General features: G+C 43.7%; 1 protein-coding gene across 8 annotated transcripts in view; it reads right to left on the bottom strand.

The window, feature by feature from the left end:
- The window catches only part of GRAMD4 (GRAM domain containing 4), a 97,504-nt gene that overhangs the window by 19,831 nt on the left and 52,744 nt on the right, over positions 1–24,929 (bottom strand). For all 8 annotated transcript variants that reach the window (XM_083463538.1, XM_083463534.1, XM_083463540.1 and 5 more), the window contains 4 exons: positions 18,753–18,873; positions 8,832–8,893; positions 4,772–4,904; positions 1,889–1,914 (listed from right to left, as the gene is read on the bottom strand). In XM_083463538.1, the coding sequence (XP_083319664.1) occupies positions 1,889–1,914; positions 4,772–4,904; positions 8,832–8,893; positions 18,753–18,873 (342 nt within the window). The remainder of the gene's footprint in view (positions 1–1,888; positions 1,915–4,771; positions 4,905–8,831; positions 8,894–18,752; positions 18,874–24,929) is intronic.

Below are 24,929 nucleotides of genomic sequence, written 5' to 3'. Positions count from 1 at the left end.
TAATACTTTGAATTGGAAAGGGGAGAGGGGACCACCCACACGGGCCCAATAGCTGGTGCCTGAACTTTTCAGCATCCCTTTTCCTTGGGATTACAAGCAGAAGCGATGTGTGTCATTGACTTAGAATGTTTCCTCAGATAAGTGGTGTATCTTGTTATTAAACACACACTCCCATAGTCCTTATTTAGGCATGGCATCTCGCGGTTTCTAGGAATTCAGGAAGCTAAGAGCTGATCAACACATGCATCAGCATCACTCGAGTTATCGCCCTGTGAGCAGCTGCTGTATATGCAAACGGCCTCCCTGGGAAGGATCACACTCGAGGTGAAATAAGGCCGTGTGGCGTTTTTTATCCGTTTCCTACATGCAAATCACACCTTCGTGTTCTCCAGAGATGAATCTATGGCCGTATGAAGCTGCCTTCAGGTAAGGTAAAGGTAAAGGGACCCCTGACCATTAGGTCCAGTCGTGACTGACTCTGGGGTTGCGGCGCTCATCTCGCTTTATTGGCCAAGGGAGCCGGCGTACAGCTTCCGGGTCATGACTAAGCCGCTTCTGGCGAACCAGAGTAGCGCACGGAAACGCCGTTTACCTTCCCGCCGGAGTGATACCTATTTATCTACTTGCACTTTGACGTGCTTTCGAATTGCTAGGTTGGCAAGAGCAGGGACCGAGCAATGGGAGCTCACCCCGTCGCGGGGATTCGAACCGCCAACCTTCAGATCGGCAAGTCCTAGGCTCTGTGGTTTAACCCACAGCGCCACCCGTGTGCCTTCAGATTGCACCATAATTTAGGAAAGGAATGGCACAGTAGCAAAATAGCGTTTTGCAAGAGGTCAAAGGCAGCTCAAAATATGGGCAGGACTGCAACCACACATCCTGGTCAGTCCAATTTCATCTCCATGCCTGTATTAAAAGGGGAGGTTACAAACAAGGGCAAAGGCTGCATTCTGGCCATTCTTGTGGCGTGAGATGCCTCCGTGTGGGGCCTGAGGAATTTCAGATTAATCTTAAGCAACTCTAATTCTCATATGCTAAAAAACAAAACAAAATCCACAAACATTCGACTTGCAGAACTGGTCCGGCTCCATTTTCCCGATAAGGAGCTTTATAAAACTAGACTGAAGCCAGCACAGAAATCAACTCAGCGTGATCATTTTGGAATCGAGAAATAAACTGATTCCGCACAATGAGTCTTAATGGCTTGGCAAACAGTAACAGAATTATTTAACGATGGAACACTTGATTAATTAAAATTTGTTCCATAGTTAAGACTCATTGGGCAGAATAAATCAGAACAAGATCGCTGCTCCCTCTTCACCAGGCCCCTCGGCTCTTGTTGCATGACTAGGTTTGGTGTGCCTATCCTCACTTCAGTTTCCTATGACAGCCACACCATGAAACTGTGGTTTAATAGCTCCTTACAAGCTAGGATAAACCATGGTTCACTAACCCAAAAGCATGACGTCTGAATTGGGCCTATGAGTCCAATTATCACTCTAGTTGTCAGATAAATATATTCAAGAGAGTTCAAGCTTCTATTTCTGTTCAACAGAGCACAACAATAAGCTACTATTGGGAAAATGTTGAGTTCTAGGGATTAGCTGAAGAGCTATTTTAAATTAGACAATTAATTAATCCTGTGAATAGATACACTGCAAAAAATGAATATTCACAGTTGTCACATCATGCTTTTTACATTTTAGATTTCTGTAACTTTGAATATTAATAATATACTTTATCTAATTCCATGTTATATGTGACACTGAGGTAACAAAATTATAGGGATTTTATTGCTACAAAATCTACTTAAATATTTCTCAACACTGTTTGTATTTTATATACAAATACCATATATTTACACATAAGAGCAACATTAGATACTTACTTAATCGTCTCATATTTTCTGTGAGCCTGGAAAATGAATAGTAGACCATATGATATGTTATCTTTGAAGGACAAACATATTTCTGTTACTACCTCATATTCAACACAGATTATTCAAAAATTGTGTGTGTTGTGTCAGAACTTTGGCATGTATATTTTTATCCAATTTCAATGCTGCCCTTCACCTGAAAATCACAGAGCAGTTCACAACATAAAACTACAAAATGAGAACACAAAATACACTGAAAAAGAATGAAAGCAAAAAGCAAAAACCCTCCTCCCACAAACAGGTTAAAAAAGGACATAGAATGCTAATCAGTCAAAGGGCTGGTTAAAAAGAAATGTTCTGGCCTGGTGCCTAAAGACATGCAATGAATGTGCCAGGCGAGTCTCCCTGGGGAGAGAATTCCACAAGCAAGGAGCCACCACAGAAAAGGTTTGCTCTAATAATAATAATAATAATTTATTATTTACACCCCGCCCATCTGGCTGAGTTTCCCCATCCGCTCTGGGCGGCTCCCAATCGAGTGTTAAAAACAATACAGCATATTACACCGAACCTGGTCCGACTTCACTGGCCACCAATTAGTTTCTGGGCCCAATGCAAAGTGCTGGTTTTAACCTATAAAACGGATCAGGACCACAATACCTTAAGGACCAGCCTCTCCCCATATGAACCAGCTCAGACCCTGCAATCACCACCTGAGGTCCTTTTCGTGCGCCTCCTTCGCAAGAACTCTGGAGGGTTGCGACCCACCCTGAAAACTATTGGTATAGGGCAGTGTACACATTTAATAAATAGTAATAACACAAAGCCCCTTCATGGATCACTGCCTTGCCGTGGCGAAGGGGCTTGAAGAACTCAGAGAAGCTATGAACTATGCCGAGCAGGGCACCCAAGATGAACAGGTCATAGTGGAGAGTTTTGACCAAACATGATCCACCTGGAGGAGGAACCGGCAAGCCACTCCAGTATCCCTGCCAAGAAAACTCCATGGACAAAGACAACAGGCATATAAAAGTTATGACACTGGAAGATGAGCCCCTCAGGTCAGAAGGCATCCAACATGCTACTGGGGAAGAGCGGAGGACAAGTACAAGTAGATTCAGAGCTGATGAAGTGGCTGGGCCAAAGCCGAAAGGATGCTCAGTTGCGGATATGCATGGAAGCGAAAGGAAAGTCCAATGCTGTAAAGAAAAATATTGCATAGGAACCTGGAATGTAAGAACCATGAACCTGGGTAAGTTGGATGTGGTCAAAAATGAGATGGCAAGAATAAATATTGACATCCTGAGCATCAGTGAACTAAAATGGACGGGAATGGGCGAATACAGTTCGGATGACTATCATATCTACTACTGTGGACAAGAAACCCGTAAAAGAAATGGAGTGGCCCTCATAGTCAACAAAAGAGTGGCGAAAGCTGTAATGGGATGCAATCTCAAAAATGATAGAATGATCTCGATACGAATCCAAGGCAGACCTTTTAACATCACAGTAATCCAAGTTTATGCACCAACTACTGGTGCTGAAGAAACTGAAATTGATCAATTCTATGAAGACTTACAAGACCTTATAGAAGTGACACCAAAGAAGGATGTTCTTCTCATTATAGGGGATTGGAATGCTAAAGTAGGGAATCAAGAGATAAAAGGAACAACTGGCAAGCTTGGCCTTGGAGATCAAAACGAAGCAGGGCAAAGGCTAATAGAGTTCTGTCAAGAGAACAAGCTGGTCATCACAAACACGCTTTTCCAATAACACAAGAGACGACTCTACACATGGACATCACCAGATGGGCAGCATCGAAATCAGACTGATTATATTCTCTGCAGCCAAAGATGGAGAAGCTCTATACAGTCAGCAAAAACAAGACCTGGAGCTGACTGTGGCTCACATCATCAGCTTCTTATAGCAAAATTCAAGCTTAAACTGAAGAAAGTAGGAAAAACCACTGGGCTGGTAAGATACAATCTAAATCAAATCCCTTATGAATATACAGTGGAAGTGAGGAACAGGTTTAAAGATTTAGATTTGTTGGACAGAGTGCCTGAAAAACTATGGGTGAAGGCTCGCAACATTATACAGGAGGCAGCAACGAAAACCATCCCAATGAAAAGGAGGCCTTACAAATAGCGGGGGAGAGAAGGCAAGCAAAATGCGAGGGAGATAGTGAAAGATACAGGAAATTGAATGCAGATTTCCAAAAAATAGCAAGGAGAGACAAGAAGGCCTTCTTAAACAAGTAATGCAAAGAAATAGAGGAAAACAGAATGGGAAGAACCAGAGATCTGTTCAAGAAAATTGGAGATATGAAAGGAACATTTCGTACAAAGATTACCATAATAAAGGACAAGCCACTTCTCCCAAGCCACTAAAGCAATCTAAGGACTTTTAAACTATGTGGCTTTTATTTTTTGTTTGCTTGTTATTATGATTTTTTGTGGCTTTTTTTTTTACTGTAAAGCACCCTGTGATCCTCAGGTGAAGGGCAGAATATAAATTTAATATTTTTAAAAAAATAAAAATAAAATGGCTAGAGCAATTTATACATGCTATAAAAATCATTGAAATAAGTCACCTAGGTAAGTTTCACAGCTATCCTACTGAGTGTTCCCCACTCCCACCCCAAAGTTGGATTTCCCGAGCTCTTAAAAACAGCAGAATATGGAAAACGTGAGAGAGCAATACTTTCTTCTCAGTTTTGTGCAGATGCCCCATAAAGGTTGAGTGAACGAATCACGGCTACTCCACAGTCAATTCCCAGAGTGAAAGCAGGCTCTAACCCTTTAGCAATTGTCCCTACTAATGTGCTTTTTTAGCAGACTATATCATTCAAATAATTTTTTTTTAAAAAAACCCTGATATTCCTGTGTGACTTACCTTCTAGCACTAAGTGGTTCTTCTGTTTCAACTGTGTTTTCTTCGGGCTGAAACCTGAAGTCTTCAATATATTCCCCAAATTTGTCATAGACCCACTTTTGAACCCGTGAACACATCATGTTGCTGCGTTTATCTGGCGATAAAAAACCAACGTTTTAGTTCTAAGAGGTCAGTTGAGTACAACATATGCAAGCTAAAGCGACTGTATTAACAGGTCTTCACCGTGATCCGATGCCCTAGAGCCAATGGGGTAGCCAATGAGGTGCACTCAAGGTGTTGCTAGACTACAATTCCCATCAGTCCCAACTCTCATCAGCCCCAACCTGCTTGGTCAATGGTCATGGATAAAGGGAGTTGTAGTCCAATAAGATATGGGGGGGGGGCCCTAGAGATTCCCCATCCCTGCTCTAGGGATTGAACTCTTCCATCAATGGAAGGTCTGGTTACATGATCTCTCATGATCAACTGGTCCCACCCAGGGCTGAATGCATTCACACACACACACACACACACACACACACACACACAGTCCAAAGAAGATTGGCAGATCAAGTTGATGGACTATGCCGAAATGGCAAAATTAACTGGGAAGCTCAGGAACCAAGACGAGAAATTTAAAAAGAATGGGAAATGCTTATAATATACCGTATTTTTCCGTGTATAAGACGGTGCTTTTTGTTTTAAAAAATTAGGCAAAAAAGGGGTGTCGTCCTATACATGGATAGCAAATGCACAGGGCGGACGTGTGATTAGTGGCAGCAGCAAGCAGGAGATTGGCAGCGGCAATTGGGTGGGTGATTGGTGGCTGCGGCAAGGCCTGCTGGCGATTGGCTGTGGCAATTGGGCAGACGAGGCAGGCAGGTGATTGGCGGCTGCAGCAAGTGGGCGGGTGGGCTGTTTGTGGTGGCAAGCGGGCATACAATTGGCGGCTGTGGTGAGGTGTGTGATCGGCAGTGCCTGTCGCAAGCGATTGGCAGTAGAGTGCAGGAGAGTGAGCGATTGGAGGAAGTGACCTCCCCCATCCCCCCAAAAGCTAAACAACTTAATTTTGGGTTTTAAAAAATAGGGGTCATCTTATACACGGAAAAATATGGTATATACAGAATCACTGTAAACAGTTTAAAACATTAGCAGGATCCTAAATACACTTGTAATGTAAAAGAAACTACAGATAATTTAGGATGATGGAAACTTTGGAGAAGTACTGTTATGCAGATGAAAGTAAGAGATCGCGTGGATGGGATGGGGGAAAGTCAGGCGATTCAGAGCAATCTCGATATGTGAATGTGTATGGCATTTTGATGTAAATTTATTCTCTTTTTCCTTTTCTTTTTCGTTTTGAAAACCAAATTTAAAAAATTATTTTAAAAAAACCTACAATCTATTTATCTATCCACCTGAACTCTAGAGACTCATCAGTAGCAATAGCCTGGGGGCAGTTTTCAATGAGGAACCTGTCCCATAGCCTACAGCGGTAGCCAAATATTTGGCCATATTGTGCCCTACCAGCCTCGGATCCTGGCATCTTGCCACAGTTTCGAGACTTGACGCTTCTGTGATCCTGAAGGCAGGCCTAAAAATATGCCTCTAAAGCTATCAATGAGTTAGGTTCGCCAGAATGCAAAAGAGGCACAAATGCAGAGTACGATGCCATGGGGATTTCTCTAATACAGTTCCATTTACAGCACCAATGAAAAAAGGCCACAAGGCAGCGTATTATATGAAAGCACATTGGTAAACAGAGAGAGAGCATCTTGCTTTGCAGGCATGCCTAGCAGGGTCAATACAGATTTCAGGAGAAACCATGGTTTGTGATAGCTTTTAGAACTGAAACCCAAATGGTTTGGGGTGGTGTGTCTTTTCAGCACAGAGCTTCATAAGTTTCACTCCCATCTCCACGGCACAGCAGTTTCCGAAGTCCAAGTTACGACTATGAAAACAACTTCTCAACTGTTACCATAAACTGCAGCTCGCAAAACGTTGTTCTGACTCATAAAACAGAGTTTGTCAATGTAAACATCATGAGAAACCATGATTTGATTTCCTTAACCATGGTTTGGTGTGATGTCTGAACTGAACACGCACAACGAAGCAGTCAAAACAAACATGATTCCATGCTATGAAATATCTTGTTTTCGCTTTTATTTTAATGCATATCAAATTTAAGCCGTAAAATTGAAGCTGCAAAGAATGTTTTCACCTTCATCACACCAAAGCAAGCCACCTCTTAAAAGTTTCAGACACAATCTATTTTTTCCTATACTTTCAAATTTGATTTTAGAGAGCACAGTAGGCAGGGAAAAGGGTTTTGTTCCAAAAAGCAGTGGGAACATATTTCTTAAGGCTTGCATAACTAGTGTTTACAGGGAAAGCAAGTCCTAGAGAGAATAACACATTAAAAGATAGGAAAAACAAGAAAAGGGAGCAGCTGTAAAAAGAGAATCACAGGAAAGAGCACAAGATAGGAATTTAAACAGCTTTGCACTACAGCTAATTTAGAGGGGGAAACATGAAGCAATAACTCATCCATCAATCCCAACAGTACGTAATAAATCTCAGGAATTTGGGATGTGGGAGGTACTCTGATGTACTTGTACTTTGCAAGGATAATGGATCTCCCCATTTTCCAAAGATCATTTGTGGAACCTATTCTTCAACAACTATCTATCACCACCCAATGAAGTGTGCCATCTAGCAGCATGTAACTCATAGAACGGTATCTGCAAACAGAGAGAATTACATTTTCTACCACATCAGAGGTTGGGAACCTCTAGCCCACAGACCAACTCTGGCACACTACAGGGTGTAGTTTTGGCCCACGAGGCCATTGCTCCCAAATCACCCCCATCTGGTGATCAGCTGGTGTCACAGGGCAACATCAGCTGATGTGCCGGGCGTGGCGGGTTTCAATCCTGCCTGGTGCAGAGTTGCCTGCAGGGAACATGCTGGCAAAGCAGACTCCTCTCCCCACCAAGTGGGGTCAACTTTGGCAGGTGGATAGTCACCTGCCGTCACCATTTTGCAGGTGACTGACAAGGTGAGTGCTCCCACCCACCTGTCAAAGTTGGCCTGTGGAGTGGGGAGACACAGAACTGGCTCACTCCTGCACTAAAAATATCTTCTCGAAGGTTATTCTCTCTCTCTCTCTCTCTCTCTCTCTCTCTCTCTCTCTCTCTCTCTCCCCTCTGGCCAATCTCTCTAGGCCTTTCTCTCACACACGTTCCTCTGGCTCAGGTGAAAACCTGACCAAAATCCCTAAGCCAGGTGCCTAATGCATTTTGTTAGAAATTAGCTAGGTGCCAGGCGCGTTTCACGACTGGCACTTGTCCAATTGCGACCACATGGAGATCTCTGGATGCAAGTTTGGCGACTGGGGATATCAAAATGTCACTTGCAGAAGGATCTGAAATATTTTCCTTGAAGATTGAATTTGTCTCATTCTGGATTGTTTCAATTGATGTTTTAATGTGCTGTAAACCAGCGCGGGTGGCGCTGTGGTCTAAACCACTGAGCTTCTTGGTCTTGCTGATCGGAAGGTCGCGGTTCAAATCCCTGCGACGGGGTGAGCTCCCGTTGCTTGGTCCCTGCTCCTGCCAACCCAGCAGTTTGAAAGCACGCCAGTGCAAGTAGATAAATAGGTACCACTCCGGCGGGAAGGTAAACAGCATTTCTGTCCGCTGCTCTGGTTTCACCAAAAGCGGCTTAGTCATGCTGGCCACATGACCCGGAAAAACTGTTTGCGGACAAATGGCGGCTCCCTCGGCCAGTAAAGCGAGATGAGTGCTGCAATCCCAGAGTCATCCGTGACTGGACTTAACGGTCAGGGGTCCCTTTACCTTTTTAAAACCATTTTGAGATTCTCTCACCAACCCCCCCTTTAAAATATAAAGCCGTATATAAATGATGATGATGATATCCCACTGCAAACAACAACAACAACCCAGTGCCCAGACATTCCATCGCGACGACCGGAACCTAGTTTTAAGGAGCCATTGGCAATTAGATTATATCTGAGTTTCCAACATTGTCCCTAGAGAGCTAGTAATGAGTCAAAAGGTACCTGTTCCGTTGGCTTGTGTCTGTGCTTTTGGGGGTTGCGGAGGTGGTGGTGACTCTTCTGTTCTGCAACAAGCCAAACAAACAAAAGCAGTAAGGTAAGCATAGCATCTCCAATTCACAAAAACAAAATGAGTATGTATTTCATATGCGTGTGGGTGTATCTTTATTGGCTTGCTAGAAGAGGAAAGATAACAACAACAACAACAACAACAACAACAACAACAATTACATGATTTAAAATGTTGCATGACCCCAAATTAATAATAATATTAATAATAATAATAATAATAATAATAATAATAATAATAATAATAATAATAATTTATTATTTATACCCCGCCCATCTGGCTGGGTTTCCCCAGCCACTCTGGGCGGCTTCCAAAAGAATATTAAAATACTGTGATACATCAAATTAAAAGTATTATGCGTTGTCTGTCTGAACCTTGAAGTCTCCTCTTATGAGACTCAGTTGAATCAAGGGCCGATTCAAAACTTTCAGATAAAAAAATAAGAGATACAGCAGCAGCCTTGTCAGAATTTTACCAATCAGATTACAGGTTGTCTTATTTTGAAAACACAGCAGCTGTGGGGAACCCCAGAGAGCGGTCATTTCCCATCTAAGTGCTAAGATCTGAGATAAAGGCTCTCTTGTCCCTGATCTTAGTGCTGTGGTGCTTAGCACTGAGATTTGAGACAAACCTCTGCCTGCTGCCACTTGCGGTCTAAGAGGAGGCAGGCACTTATCTCCAATCTTAGTGCGAAAAGCACCACAGTGCTAAGATTTGAGAAGAGAAAAATGCGGCCTGCTCTTTTGCAGTAAAAGGCAATAAGGTTCTTCCTTTGCATCTCAGATTGAACTCAAAGAAGAATCTTCCTTTGCAGCTATGGCTATAATAATAATAATAATAATAATAATAATAATAATAATAATAATAATATTTCCCCAACCACTCTGGGCGGCAAATGCTCTGGGTAGAAATACAATAAAACACCAAACATTAAAAACTTCCCTAAACAGGGCTGCCTTCAGATGTCTTCTAAAAGTCAGATAGTTGTTTATTTCCTTGACATCTGCTGGGAGGGTGTTCCACAGAGCGGGTGCCACCACCGAGAAGGCCCTCTGACTGGTTCCCTGTAACCTCACTTCTCACAGTGAGGGAACCGCCAGAAGGCCCTCAGAAGAGGACCTCAGTGTCCAAGCTGAACAATGAAGAGATGCTCCTTCAGGTATACTGGGCTGAGGACGACTAGAACATGTACCCTTCTAAGTATCCCTCATCAAAAAAATTAGACAGACAGATATGGAGCACACCATATAAAATAGCATGCAAGCATTTGAAAAGTACATCCGATATCCAAGGTAAGCGGGGGAAATTGCATTCCACGCTGTATTTCTCCCCCACCGATTTTCAGCGCTGTAGACATGAGATAACAGCAGCTTCTTGGCAAGAATCAGACCGAATATTCACGTATTCACCAAATGCTTAATGCTCTATGGTGAAAACTTTCACAAAGTCCCTGGTTTGGCTCCACAGTGCTGAAACAAGATCCTGTTGCTCAAAAAAACCCATGAAGGGCGATTGTTATGTTCTGTGAAGGCAGATAGGTGCTCAGACCTGGATACCTGGGAAGCACAACATCATGCTATGGGCAATCTCTATTGCTTCCCCAGCACCGCTGAAAGAAAATAAAGCATGGAAACAGAGAAGGCAGGGGCTGCAATAGGAAGGGGAAAGTGGAGTTACAGGTGGCAGTTGCAGTTCCCAGGTTAATAGGCAGCTGGGAAAAGAAGAAGAAGAAGAAGAGTTTGGATTTGATATCACTACCCTAAGGAGCTTTATCACTATCCTAAGGAGTCTCAAAGTGGCTAACAATCTCCTTTCCCTTCCTCCCCCACAACAAACACTCTGTGAGGTGAGTGGGGCTGAGAGACTTCAGAGAAGTGTGACTAGCCCAAGGTCACCCAGCAGCTGCATGTGGAGAAGCAGGGAATCGAACCCAGTTCACCACATTACGAGTCCACTGCTCTTAACCACTACACCACGCAGGCACACTGGAGCAAAGTGGTGGGGCTAAACCATGAAGAAAGTTTGAAAGAGGGGGAGGCAGTGGGTAGTTGTGCATCCCACTCCCCAATTCTTCCTGGAGAGCCCAAGCCTTCATTATACACTTTTAGGCACCAGGCAAAAAACATTCCTCTTTAACCAGGCCTTTGGCTGATTAGACATCCAGTGCCCTTTTAGAATGTGCTGGGGAGGGGGCTATTGGGTTACTTTTGTTTTTATTATGCATTCTGTGTTTTTAGATTGTGATTTTATGTTGTAACTGCCCTGAGACCTGCGGGTACAGGGCAGTATAAATAATAATAATAATAATAATAATAATAATAATAATAATAATATACCTTTATTGTCAATGTACAACCTGTGTACAATGAAATTAACAGAGCCTTCCCCCCCCCACCAAACACTCAATCTCATTGCACTCTGTGTGCTTGTTGCACAACACACCAACCTCGAAAGTCAGTTGCACTATATTATTTTCCATTCAGCAACCTAACAGCTCATGGATAGAACATATCTCCTGCCTGAGGGTAGAAGATTAAAGAGGTGCTGGCCAGGGTGTGAATCGTCCCTGAGAATTTTTCTCGCTCTCCTAAGGCAACGATCCCTTGCGATGTCATCTAGCGGCCTCAGGGGACATGCTATCACGTGCTGTGTTCACCACCCTCTGTAAAGAATTTCTGTCCATGGCTTTCAAGCCAACGTACCACAGTGTGATACAACATGAGAGGACACTTTCTATTGTGGACCGGTAGAAGGAGGTCATCAATTGTTGTTTGACATTGTTCTTTCGCAAGACCCTGAGGAAATGGAGTCTCTGCTGGGCCTTCCTAACCACCTGAGTTATATTGTTTTTCCAAGTGAGGTCTTCACTAAGGTAAACTCCCAGGAATTTAAAGGAAGAGACTCTCTCCACACAACCCCCTCTGATATACAACGGAACTAGTTCCCCTCTCTTCCTCCAAAAGTCCAACACCATCTCCTTTGTCTTGCTAATATTTAGGTGCAAGTTATTCTCTAAGCACCATGTAGATACTTTTTGAACCTCCTCCCTGTACGTTGATTCATCTCCACCTGTAATTAGATCCATTATGGTAGTATCATCTGCAGACTTAATAATTACAGTGGATGGATCAGATGAAAAACAGTCATATGTATACAATGAGTACAGGTACACATATCCCTGTGGGGTGCCAGTGCTGAGCTTCAGGGAGGTAATGGTTTCAACTGGGACCTACTGCAGGAATACAGTGGTACTTCGGGTTACATACGCTTCAGGTTACACACTCCACTAACCCAGAAATAGTGCTTCAGGTTAAGAACTTTGCTTCAGGATAAGAACAGAAATCGTGCTCCGGCGGCGCAGCAGCAGCAGGAGGCCCCATTAGCTAAAGTGGTGCTTCAGGTTAAGAACAGTTTCAGGTTAAGAACGGACCTCCGGAATGAATTAAGTACTTAACCTGAGGTACCACTGTATAAGAGCTGGTGCCAAGACGGCTTAAGGGCAACACTGAACCCAACCAAATCTTCCATACTTCCCCTAGTTGACCTGCATTTTAAAACCAGGAAGACTCCAACCCATGACGTCGCATCTGCCTAACGTCTTAATTTTCTTAATTGATAAAACGATGTTTCTATCAAATGCGCTGGTAGCGCCAGCTCAAGCCCGTTTGTATTTAGTCTCACGGCAATTAAGAGTAGCGTGAAACGTCGCTCAGAGCCGGCCGTGAGCGGCTAATGGCATGTAATTTCACGCAGCAGCAAAGTGCAGGTTTGCAGACTTCCATTCAACTCCAGCCCACAGAAACACCCAAGGAGCAGTGCCAAGGAATTAGCAAGCTTTCTTATTTTTACAGCTGGCGCCCCGACGCACCAGCTGAAAAGGAAACTTGACCCAAGATGCACTTGTTATTTACGCGGGCAGGCAGCCTTCAAAGAGCACCACAAAGAAGGATCCCAAGCAGGGGCTGCATGACAATCTGCTCTGTTAAAAATGTCCTTTCTAACCTCTGTACCTTTTCAAAACCCTAGGCTAGCCTTTCCCATCCTGACATCCTTCGGATGCCGCTGGACTCCGACTCCCATCAGACCCAGGCAGCATGGGTCTCTGGGTCAGAGATTATGGGATGTGCAGTCCCAACGACATCTGGGGAGCTAAGGAAGGCTGACCTAGATTCATCAGATGAAGTTAACTAAAATTCGGCTAGCAAGGACATGCAAAATCTAAAATCTCTACCGTAAGTGACAGCAAATTCTGCCAATAAGCTACTGGTGGGTTTACGTTCACTATTTCTGTCCACACCAAAAAAAGAGTGGTCACCTTATATCCAAGTTTTTATTTTTATTAATACTATTATTATTATTAATTTCATTTCTATACCACTTTGGGACGCGGGCAGCGCTGTGGGTTAAACCACAGAGCCTAGGACTTGCGGATCAGAAGGTCGGTGGTTCGAATCCCCGTGACGGGGTGAGCTCCCGTTGTTCCGTCCCTGCTCTTGCCAACCTAGCAGTTCGTAAGCACGTCAAAGTGCAAGTAGATAAATAGGTACCGCTCCGGCGGGAAGGTAAACGGCGTTTCCGTACGCTGCTCTGGTTCGCCAGAAGCGGCTTAGCCATGCTGGCCACATGGAAGCTGTACACCGGCTCCCTCAGCCAATAAAACGAGATGAGCGCCGCAACACCAGAGTCGGCCACGACTGGACCTAATGGTCAGGGGTCCCTTTACCTTTACCTATACCACTTTATATTTTTAAGTTTGTGTATTTGAGGGCACTTACAGTTTCAAGCAGGGCTTTCTTTTCAACCAGAACTCCCCTGAACTCAGTGTCCGGCACCTCTCAGGTCGGCGCCATAATAAAGTAATAATCATAAATAAATAAGAATAAAAATGTCCACCCCACCACCATTGTAACTATCCAACCTCCCAAAATTTCAACACCTCCTGCGACAGTTTGAACCCTTTCTGTTTTAACGGGACAAATTCTACAAACACCCTCCATATCCCCTCAAAATCATTTCTCCTGCATATTCCCCGTCTTATCTTAATGGCACGTGTTAATTTATCATTAATAGCTATATCCCACACTTCTTTATACCATTCTTCCACTTTATATTCTGCTTGCCCCTTCCACTTCCTAGCTATAATAATTCATGCATCTGTCAATAAATTTGTGAGCAAGTCCTTCATAGCCTGCGAACTTTGCCATTGCCTTTATAAAAGAACAAGCACATCATTTTCTAGAAAAACAGCACTGGTTTCAAGGATATTTCAGCATTTAAATAGGTGCAGAAGTAAACTCTGGCAGACATGAGTAATCAGAGAAACCACTCCCAAAGGGTTTGTGCTAAACACATTTGTGTGCTATACATAGAGGAGCTGATTTTGCCTGGATTTTGAAAGCAAAGTTGGGTCAAATGCTTGTCAGCTTTAGCATCTGCTAGGTTCTGCAAAAGAAACTGGTAAAGTTTTAGAGTGGAAATAGCAGGCTGCACCAGTGTTGCATTATGAAAAGCATGGTTTTTAGTTAGGGCTGGGCGATATAGTCATATATCGTCCAAAACAGGTTAGAAGTCCATATCGTGATATCAGATTCATAATTTTTGAACTGGCAATATATCGCGAATCATGGTGTGGGGGTATGTGTGCACTATGCAAAAATCACGATGTGGGGGAAACCGTGAAGGCAGCCAATGCCTCTCCACAGTTCCATCCTTATTTCAGAAATTGGGATATATCAGTATATCGTGATGTTTAGTTGGTGATATATCACAAGGTTAAAAACCAGGTATTGCCCAGCCTTAGGTCAGGGTTTTGTTAGCCAGTTTGAGAATCCAGCTCTGGTGAAAACATCATAATTTTATGGGTTTATTGGGGGGGTTCAAAACTCTCTGCCAACCTTTTGGCAGACCACCTAAAAAGGGAAACTATTCTCATATTTTTAGCCTTGCAGATTGCCTTGCACTAGGTATTACGTAAACAGCCCACAAAAATAACTGAACCAGCATTTGTTTAGAAATTAATAACTTGCCTAGGAAATATGGGGATTACACAAAAAAAGACCTATTATACCCCCCCAAAAAAAGTACGCAAATTTAGTGACTTATCTTCCCCTAATCTACATGCCCATGTAGGTTAGGAAGCTAATGGGATGTTAAAAATATCTCATTACAGGACAAATTAATTCTCAGGATGAATTAATTCTCAACAGTAGCCGTTCTACATGCAACATCAGTGTTTAATGGCCTGCCAGGCTATAAATAAATGAGAGAGAGAAAATCAGCCAGCCAAGGGTCCTGCTGATTAGTGCTGCAAATTGCTTTAAAAAAAAAATGTTGAACTTAAATTCTCCTGTTCAGCTAAACTTGCATATGGACAAAAGACAACATAAAAGCAAGAAAGCAATTTGCCGAAAAAGTGAAATAAAAATAAAAATGGATGCTTCATGTGCTTATCCCGCTAGCCAGTAAATGGCACTGTTCCTAAACTCACAAGAACCAAAACAAGAATATAAATTGCATATACAAAAAGTAAAGGTAAAGGACCCCTGACAGTTAAGTCCAGTCACGAACAAGTCTGGGGTTGCGGCGCTCATCTTGCTTTACTGGCCAAGGGAGCCGACATTTGTCCACATACAGTTTTTCCGGGTCATGTGGCCAGCATGACTAAGTCGCTTCTGGCAAAACCAGAGCGCGCGGAAACACCGTTTACCTTCCCGCTGGAAACAGACCTATTGATCTACTCGCACTTTGATGTGCTTTTGAACTGCTAGGTTGGCAGGAGCTGGGACTGAGCAACGGGAGCTCACCCCGTCGCGGGGATTCGAACTGCCAACCTTCCGATCGGCAAGCCCAAGGCTCAGTGATTTAGACCACAGCGCCACCTGCGTCTCAACTACAATTGCCCCAAATGCTAACCACAGCTCCACACTGGTGGCTGCCATCAACCCAACCCCTCCTTTAACTACTGCATTCCAGAAACCAGGCTTTTCAGCTGGAGTACAGAAGAACACTTAGCAGTGGTCAAGCAAGTGGAAAGCATATTAACATCGGGGAGATATTTTATTGATCTTTCTAAAAGGATGCCCGGGTCACTTAATATTTTAAAAAATATCTGCTCAGCGCATGGCATAAAAACAGCAAACATCTTTAAAGCGAAAGTACAACGCATAGCCAGTAAAACAGCACTATAAAAACAGGGCTGTGTGCTGAATTTGGCCGAGGCTCGAGCGAAGGCACATCTATGGGGAAGGCCTTGGATGAATGGACAGCTGTGGGTCGCTGCAAGTCCAGCTGGGCTGGACCAGAGTGATCTGAAGCTGTTAGTGAGGAGTATCAGGCAGGAAGAAAGGCAAGCAGGATGCAAAAACTGTGAGATGTAATCCACTGGAGCAGCCAAGTACAACCAGGGGGCAGGCAGGTGTGGAGGACTCCCTGGTCCTGAATGGGGTAACTGTGCCCCTGAAGGACCAGGTGCGCAGCCTGGGAGTCATTTTGGACTCACAGGTGTCCATGGAGGAGCAGGTCAGTTCTATGTCCAGGACGGCTGTCTAGCAGCTCCATCTGGTACACAGGCTGAGACCCTATCTGCCCACAGACTGACTCGCCAGAGTGGTGCATGCTCTGGTTATCTCCCGCTTGGACTACTGCAATGAGCTCTACGTGGGGCTACCTTTGAAGGTGACCTGGAAAATACAACTAATCTAGAATGCGGCAGCTAGACTGGCGACCGGGAGTGGCCGCCGAGACCACATAACACCAGTCCCGAAAGACATACGTTGGCTCCCAGTACATTTCCTAGAACAATACAAAGTTCTGGTTCTGACTTTTAAAGCCCAGTATACCTGATGGAGTGTCTCCACCCCCATCGTTCAGCCCGCATACTGAGGTCCAGCTCCGAGGCCCTTCTGGTGGTTCCCTTACTGTGAGACGTGAGGTTACAGGGAACCAGGCAGAGGGTCTTCTCGGTAGTGGCACCTGCCCTGTGGAATGCCCTCCCATCAGATGTCAAGGAAATAAACAACTATCTGACTTTTAGAAGACATCTAAATGCAGCCCTGTTTAGGGAAGCTTTTAATGTTTGATGTTTTATTCTGTTTTTAATCTGTTGGGAGCCATCCAGTGTGGCTGGGGAAACCCAGCCAGATGGGCAGGGTATAAATAATAAATTATTATATTATTATTATGGGAGGCAAGTGCTTTCTCACTCGGACTTGGAAGGTGCAGGGCAAGCAGTCTGCGGCAGAATCACTTACAAACCTCACCCTGCCCTGATATTCTCTCTCTTTCTCACACACACACATTTCTAGACTGCCACATCATAAAACATCAGGCCGGTCTACAACAAAGCACTAAAAACTATGCAAATAATAATTAAAAGTGACTGGCTAATTAAACAGCTGCAAAAGCTTGTTGGCGTGGACTTCAAGAGACAACTGAAAGCAAAAAAAATAAAAAAAAAAACCCCGAGGATGGCTCCTGAATCCCTGCGGGAACAGGGTTACACAGGACAGTTCTGGTGAAACTAAATGGTTGCTTTCCAGCCGAAGCAAGTTGGGTCCCTATACAGTGGTACCTCTGGTTACGAAGTTAATTCGTTCCGGAGGTCCGTTCTTAACCTGAAACCGTTCTTAACCTAAAGCACCACTTTAGCGAATGGGGCCTCTCACTGCTGTGAGATTTCTGTTCTCATCCTGAGGTAAAGTTCAGGGGTCCCTTTACCTTTACCAGGTGAGCGATTTTTGGCAATCCCCCCCAAAAATAGCTAAACAACTCTGGGTAATCCTTTCCAACTCTGTGCCATCTCCCCCCATTTTCTTAAATTTCAGTCCCCAGAAACGGGGTCGTCCTATACATGGGGTCGTCTTATAGACGGGAAAGTACGGTAGCTCCCGTTTGCAAGGAACACACTGCTAGCAGTAATTACAGTTTGGTTATGGGATAAAACTAGCTCACAACTTGTAAACCACAGAAGTGACAGAATGCAATTTGCATCAGGCAAATGGCTGATCAGACCATTTCAAATCATTTAGACATTTGTTTCGTTGGCAACGTGCCTCTTGTAGCAGATGCTATACCCAGCGCTAGACAATCCCTGAGCATCCTTATAGATAAATCTATGAAACTGATGCTATTGGGCTTGTTTAGTATGTCTTCTTTACATGGGCGTGATAGGAGCTCTTGAAAAACGCAAAGAAAAGAATTACTTTCCACTGGGGCAGCCTGTTCTCCTTGTCACATAATGTATGATTCAGCGATGCTTAATATGTAAGTTGTCTCACAGGCAGACCAATTCATTAGTCTCTGCTTTTCCTACAGAGGAAACATGAAACCACCCCAAAACACCATAGACTTCACCTCTCTGTGAAGAAAGGATCTTCCCACCAAATAATAGATTTGAGGCCAATTGTCGCTGCTTAATTAACGGTTAGCAGGCTTTCAATGAGGATGGATTCAGTCTGGTTAACTGTTTTTGTGGCTTCTGACACTACGATGTCCGAAGTCACCCACATGTCGCTAATAAGGGCAAAAATGCCACTTAGATGAGAAAGGAGGACAGCACTTTGAGACCCAACCAGGAAACAAATGACACAATGGATCTCAGCTGCTGAGTATGACCATGAAAATGTTTTTTTAAAACGAAAGAGATCGGATTTCTATACAGCCTTGTATGGATTCTAGAAATGTCACTGCTTCAAAATCACCGAGTACCAAAATGAAGAAATTTCAGGTTTTATTGTTCATCATTCCCAGGGCGAAATGACCTAGAGAACAGCCTGGTCTCTTAAAAACAAACAAAAACAAACAAAAACCCACAACGCGCACACACAGCTGCACTGCACCTTGCAGGTTTGCCTTACCTGGTTTTAAGTATTTCATTGACTTTTTGCTCCAGTTCTATCCTTCGTAGACGTTCTTTTTCCAGCTCTTGTTTCAATGTTTCAGCATTCGTTTCTTCTCGCAACTTCCTGAGCTCCTCCTCTGTTAAAAAAGGGAGGAAAGATAAAATAAGGGGGATTTCCTTGATAAAAAGGTAAAGGTAAAGGGACCCCTGACCATTAGGTCCAGTCGTGACCGACTCTGGGGTTGCGGCGCTCATCTCGCTTTACTGGCTGAGGGAGCCGGCGTACAGCTTCCGGGTCATGTGGCCGCTTCTGGCGAACCAGAGCAGCGCACGGAAATGCCATTTGCCTTCCCGTCAGAGTGGTACCTATTTATCTACTTGCACTTTGACGTGCTTTCAAACTGCTGGGTTGGCAGGAGCAGGGACCGAGCAACGGGAGCTCACCCCGTCGCGGGGATTCAAACCGCCGACCTTCTGACCAGCAAGCCCTAGGCTCTGTGGTTTAACCCACAGCGCCACCCGCGTCCTTGATAGCCAGACTAAAATCAAGCACCAAACCTAGGAACTTAAAAGGCTGAATGGGTTGTTCATGTTCCCCAGGTGTACTCTGGAAGAGGAATAGGCTTGGACAAATACAGTGGTACCTTGGTTCTCAAACGCCTTGGTTCCCAAACGCCAAAAACCCAGAAGTGTTCCGGTTTTTGAATGTTTCTTGGAAGCCAAACGTCCAATGCGGCTGTTGGCTATTGTTTCCCAGACGCCTGCACCCATCAAGCTGAACCTTGGTTTTCGAACATTTTGGAAGTCAAACGGACTTCCAGAACAGATTAAGTTTGGCGCTTTTGTTTTTGCTCTTTATTCTGTGTTTTTGAGGCTTTTTCGATTCATGTGTTTTTGTGACTGTGTGGAACCCAATTCAGCTACTGATTGATTGTGTGACTGCGGAAATGGATGAAAGGCCCACATCCAAACAATGATGTATCACCAGTGCAGGTAAGAAATAGTAATAATTTTAATTTTTATCATCTACAATACTGTCCTATTTATTTTATAGTACAGTACATTGATTATTGCTTTCATTATATGGATCAATGGGCTTGTTACATAGTAAAATTCGGATTTCCGGAATGGATTAAATTTGAGAAACAAGGTTTAGCACAAAGATGGTAATTACAAGAATTACCAACGATTGAGGAGTGGCAGATGATGATGATGGAATATGCAGAATTGGCCAAAATGACTGTGAGGATTCGGAACCAAGGCGATCAGAAATTCCAGAGAGATTAGAGTAAATTTATTGAGTATTTAAGAGATTATTGTAAAAACTTGAAGATACTAGCAGGACTGACATAAATCCTGCAACATAGGGTAATTATTAGTATCTGACCATTAACAACAGAAGGACTCGATTTGTATTAAAGGACAGAAACTGACATTAGAAAGGCGTGCATAACTTATGAGGAAACAGAAAACCAGTTCAAGGGAGGGAGGGAAGTCATGAGCTCAGCGGAGCAAATGCATTTGATTGATCATTGTAATGTTGTTATATGTTTTATTAATGAAAATAATAAAAATTATATCAAAAAACGTTTGAGAACCAAGGTACCGCTGTAGTATTATATGGGTCATACTTGTGAAGCGAATATTCCTTCACATCTCATAGATAGCTTGCATGCATCCAGTGAAGAATACGATTGGTAATGCAAAGCTCATTCTACATTAAATGCCTTTGCCATTCTAAAGCCGTACGCACAGGATATTTTTTGTTTTTTGCTTTTTTTCTAGGAAGGAAAGTGCTTCTGACAATACTGGCTTACTAACAATGCAAGCTATTATTGCTTTTAAAGGTCTAGCCCGCCGGATTAACATAGTGCAGTGCTCATGCTAGGTTTATGAAAGACTTCTTTTGTCCATTTGCCTTCATTTTATTTTTAATGACCTTTTAAGAATTGTTTGCACAGTCACTCAAACTAATGCAGGTGGGTGGGAAATGAAACAGCGGGTGGGGGGGGGGGAGAATGGAGGATAACTTTGAGTCATCCAAGGGTTTGCTCCAAGGGTTTGGTTTTAAGGTAATTATTCAGATACCATGCTGGCCTCAAAAGCTTTCCTCATTGTTCTGTGGAGGAAGCTCTTAAAAAACCCCACAAAAAACACCAGAGGGAAGATGCAACATCAGGTGATTTTTATGCTACCGTATACTGTGTACCTTTTTATTTATTATAATTACTTTATTTATTAAATTTCTAGACTTCCCTTCACAGGGTGGTTTACAATAAAAAAACACAAAAATGTGTAACGTAGTAAGAAACCAAAACAATACACAAACACACCCAGTTTGAAAGACTGTTTAATTAACCAAAGGACTGGGAGAAGAGGGATGTTTTTGCCTGGTGCCTAAAGATATGTAATGAAGGTGCCAGGTGAGTCTCCCTGGGGAGAAAATTCTAGAAGGCATCGCAGAAAAGTCCCACTCTCTTGTTGCCACCCTCCCGACTGTTTGTGAAGGAAACACCCGAATAAAGGTCTCAGGTGATTATATCTCAATTCTTCAGCAAGATCTGGAAAGGAGGTACAGTGGTACCTCGGGTTAAGAACTTACCGTATTTTTCGCTCTATAACACACACCAGACCATAACACGCACATAGTTTTTAGAGGAGGAAAACAAGAAAAAAATATTCTAAATGAAATAGTGGATATATGATTTTTGTGGTTCATGCTGTGGCCACAGACATGTGATCTGACAGTGAGTTTGGAGTAGCCCAATGCAAAAATCCTGAGGATCCATGCTTTGAAACCACGGAGGAGGGAAGGAAGGGGAACCATGGATCCTCTGCTCACGACTGCAGCAGATCCCCCCGCTACCCACAGGCATTCGCTCCATAACACGCACAGACATTTCCCCTTACTTTCTAGGAGGAAAAAAGTGAGTGTTATAGTGCAAAAAATACGGTAATTCGTTCTGGAGGTCTGTTCTTAACCTGAAACTGTTCTTAACCTGAGGTACCACTTTAGCCAATGGGGCCTCCTGCTGCTGCTGTGCCGCCGCGCGATTTCTGTTCTCATCCTGAAGCAAAGTTCTTAACCTGAGGCAATATTTCTGGGTTAGCGGAGTCTGTAACCTGAAGCGTCTGTAACCTGAAGTGTATGTAACCCGAGGTACCACTGTATTCTACTTGTAATGGTTCTAGGGGTTGCTCGTGCGTAAAACGGCGCCACACCTAGCTGGGTTGCCTGAGTGAACCCTTTCTGTCTGGACAGCCATGCGCCCGTGGCTGTCTCAATCGCTGGCAGAATCCGTCAGTGGGCGTTTCTTGAACTTCTTCCAGCAAAGAAGCTCTTTGACGCCTAGTCTCCGCCTGCTTTCCCTGCGCGGAAGCCTTCTGCGCAGGGAGGGTGTGGGCATCGGAGGACCCGAGCTCTCCCCACTGGTCCCCGGCGAGGAGTCTTGGAGCCACCTCCCCGATTCCCCCATCTGCCCCCCTTCTCCACTGGTGCTATGCTGATTTCCTTCCCCAGAAGATGTGCTGCTTCTCTCCCTCCCGGGACACTCTCCGGAATCCCTCTGGAGCCCTCCCTCTCCCTCTGGCTCCGATGGCAGTTCCCTGACACTACTGAATACTTGAACTTCTTCAAGCTTCACATCAGGATAGGATTCTTGTTGGGTTTCTGATAACTGGAGATTTCCCACACCTTTGATAGCTTTTCATCCACCATTCTAGTTGCAGATACTTTATAACACTGGAACATATCCTACAAATATGGTTTTTACCCTGGTTCTTCTTGCATTGGTACCATATTTTACTTTAAATGTTGCATCGTTGCTCCTGAATTTCAGAAGATGATACACGGAAGCCAGGCTTGTGTGACATCTAACATGCAGATTTGTGATACTTAAATATAATAGTCTTATATACCCCATTAGTCTAAATGTCAAGGGGTGTCCACAATCTCTTCTCTCCAAACAGGTCACCACTTTCTGCCCCGATGGATCTGGAGTTATGCTTGAAACTGAAAATAATAGCAACCCCCTTGGTCGCCCACAGAATTTCACGTGCTTGCTCTTCCTTAAACCATAGCAGGGGCATAGCAGTTGCACACATACAGAGCTCTTTCTGAAACACTTAAGGCAACATTTCAGAAAGAGGCGCCCACATGGCTGTGATGGGAAGAGTGGAAACACTTGTCTCTTGATCTTAATGTATCTGTGATGAGTAAAACTCAAGTGTTTCAACTCCTCCAAAGTTGCACCTTCCCCTTCTTGCAATATGTGAGGTCAGAGGTGTTTAGGAAACAGTAAAAAGCCCCATCCTTCCTTGAATTTCCTGACCTTTTTACACTAGTACAATGGTACCTTGTCCATTCCAAAGCCAAAGCGTTCCAAACCCAAGGCGCACTTTCCCACAGAAAGTAATGCAAAATGGATTAATCCACTCTAGGCTTTTAAAAACAACCCCTAAAACAGCAATTTAACATGAATTGTACTATGTAACGAGACCACTGATCCATAATATGAAAGCAATAAACAATGTACTGAAGCCACACAATCAATCAGTAGCTGAACTGGGTTCCACAAAAATGCAAAATAAATAGCGAAAACAGACAGGCTCAAAACGGAAGCGTAACACTCAAAACGGAGCACGTTTGGCTTCTGAAAAAAGTTCGCAAACCAGAACACTTACTTCCAGGTTTGCAGTGTTTGGGTTCCAAGTTGTTCAAATACCAAAGCATTTGAGAAGCGAGGTACCACTGTACTGAAGTGTATTACATTTCAGATAGAGAAGACAACCAGAAGCACTTTGCATGATCTGTTTTTCCCCCAAGCAACATTAACACAGAACTGTGCAAATCAACGTTTTCGAACCAGATGCCTTCCAGATGTTGTTGGACTACGGCTTCCTTTATTCCTGACTAAGTTGGTTCCGGGAGGCCTCCCTGGAAGACCAGACATTGGAGACAAACAGGACCATTATCACCATGCTTTATTTGTGAGCTGTCAGTAAGCATCTCATTGCCCTTCACAGGGAACAGAATGATGGACCGTTGGGCAATTGGCCTGATGTAGCAGAGCTTATCCATTCAAACCTATCCATTCTGAAGGAAATCAGCCCTGAGTGCTCACTGGAAGGACAGATCCTGAAGCTGAGGCTCTAATACTTTGGCCACCTCATGAGAAGAGAAGACTCCCTGGGAAAGACCCTGATGTTGGGAAAGATGGAGGGCACAAGGAGAAGGGGACGGCAGAGGACGAGATGGTTGACAGTGTTCTCGAAGCTACCAGCATGAGTCTGACCAAACTGCGGGAGGCAGTGGAAGACAGGAGTGCCTGGCGTGCTCTGGTCCATGTGGTCATGAAGAGTCAGGCACAACTAAACGACTGAACAACAACTACAAATGAAACAGCTGTACATTGCGTCCTACACAAGCTGAAGCAGGCACTTCATACCTGTGCAATGTTCTGACCAGAATGAAAGATGACAGGATAATTAGTTCAAACTAATTGAGAGTCAAACCCATAAGCTTAAATTGAGAGTCACCAAAGCAGAACTGCCGGTATGCTATGCTTGCAGAGGCCAAGTTAAATAATGAGGCCACTGGCAAGTTTAATGCCGTCAGCTGGCTGTGCGGATCAATGCTACTATTTCCCTGTGTAAACACAAGACAGAAATAGCTTTACTAAGCCCGTGTTAATTATGGCAAATCTCTTTAGAGGCTCTTTCCAAAATAGTATTTTGCATCAAGAGTATTGTATAATTGGTACAGACTGATCAAACCTCACACACCGTCCGACTTGTGGGCAGAGCCTTCACCTGTAATCAAAGAAGCATTTGCTACTTTTGATAGTGCCATTTACATTCAGAACTAGCAAATGGACATAAGATGATTTCTCGTATATGCACCGCCAAACCATAATTTAGCACCAAACCAAAAAACGAGCCTGTCCTTCCCCCCTCATCTAGCATGACCATGAAAAGGAGATTAAGAAATAATAATTTTATTTATGATTCTCAATTTTATACATTTCAATAATTTTACAATCATTTTAACATTTCAAACCTTTCCCCTCTTTCTGCGGTTTCTTAAATTTATTTTTAATGTCTCTGCATATCCAAATTAACTTAATTTGCTCAGTTATCCATCTACTTTAAATATAGGTAAAGGTAAAGGTACCCCTGACCGTTTGTGTCCTGA

This window comes from Podarcis liolepis, assembly GCF_965112155.1.
Source record: "Podarcis liolepis genome assembly, chromosome: 10".
In the NCBI taxonomy this organism is placed as follows: Eukaryota; Metazoa; Chordata; class Lepidosauria; order Squamata; family Lacertidae; genus Podarcis; species Podarcis liolepis.
The sequence above is the reverse complement of the archived record's forward strand: the minus strand, read 5'-3'. Positions and strand labels throughout refer to the sequence as shown.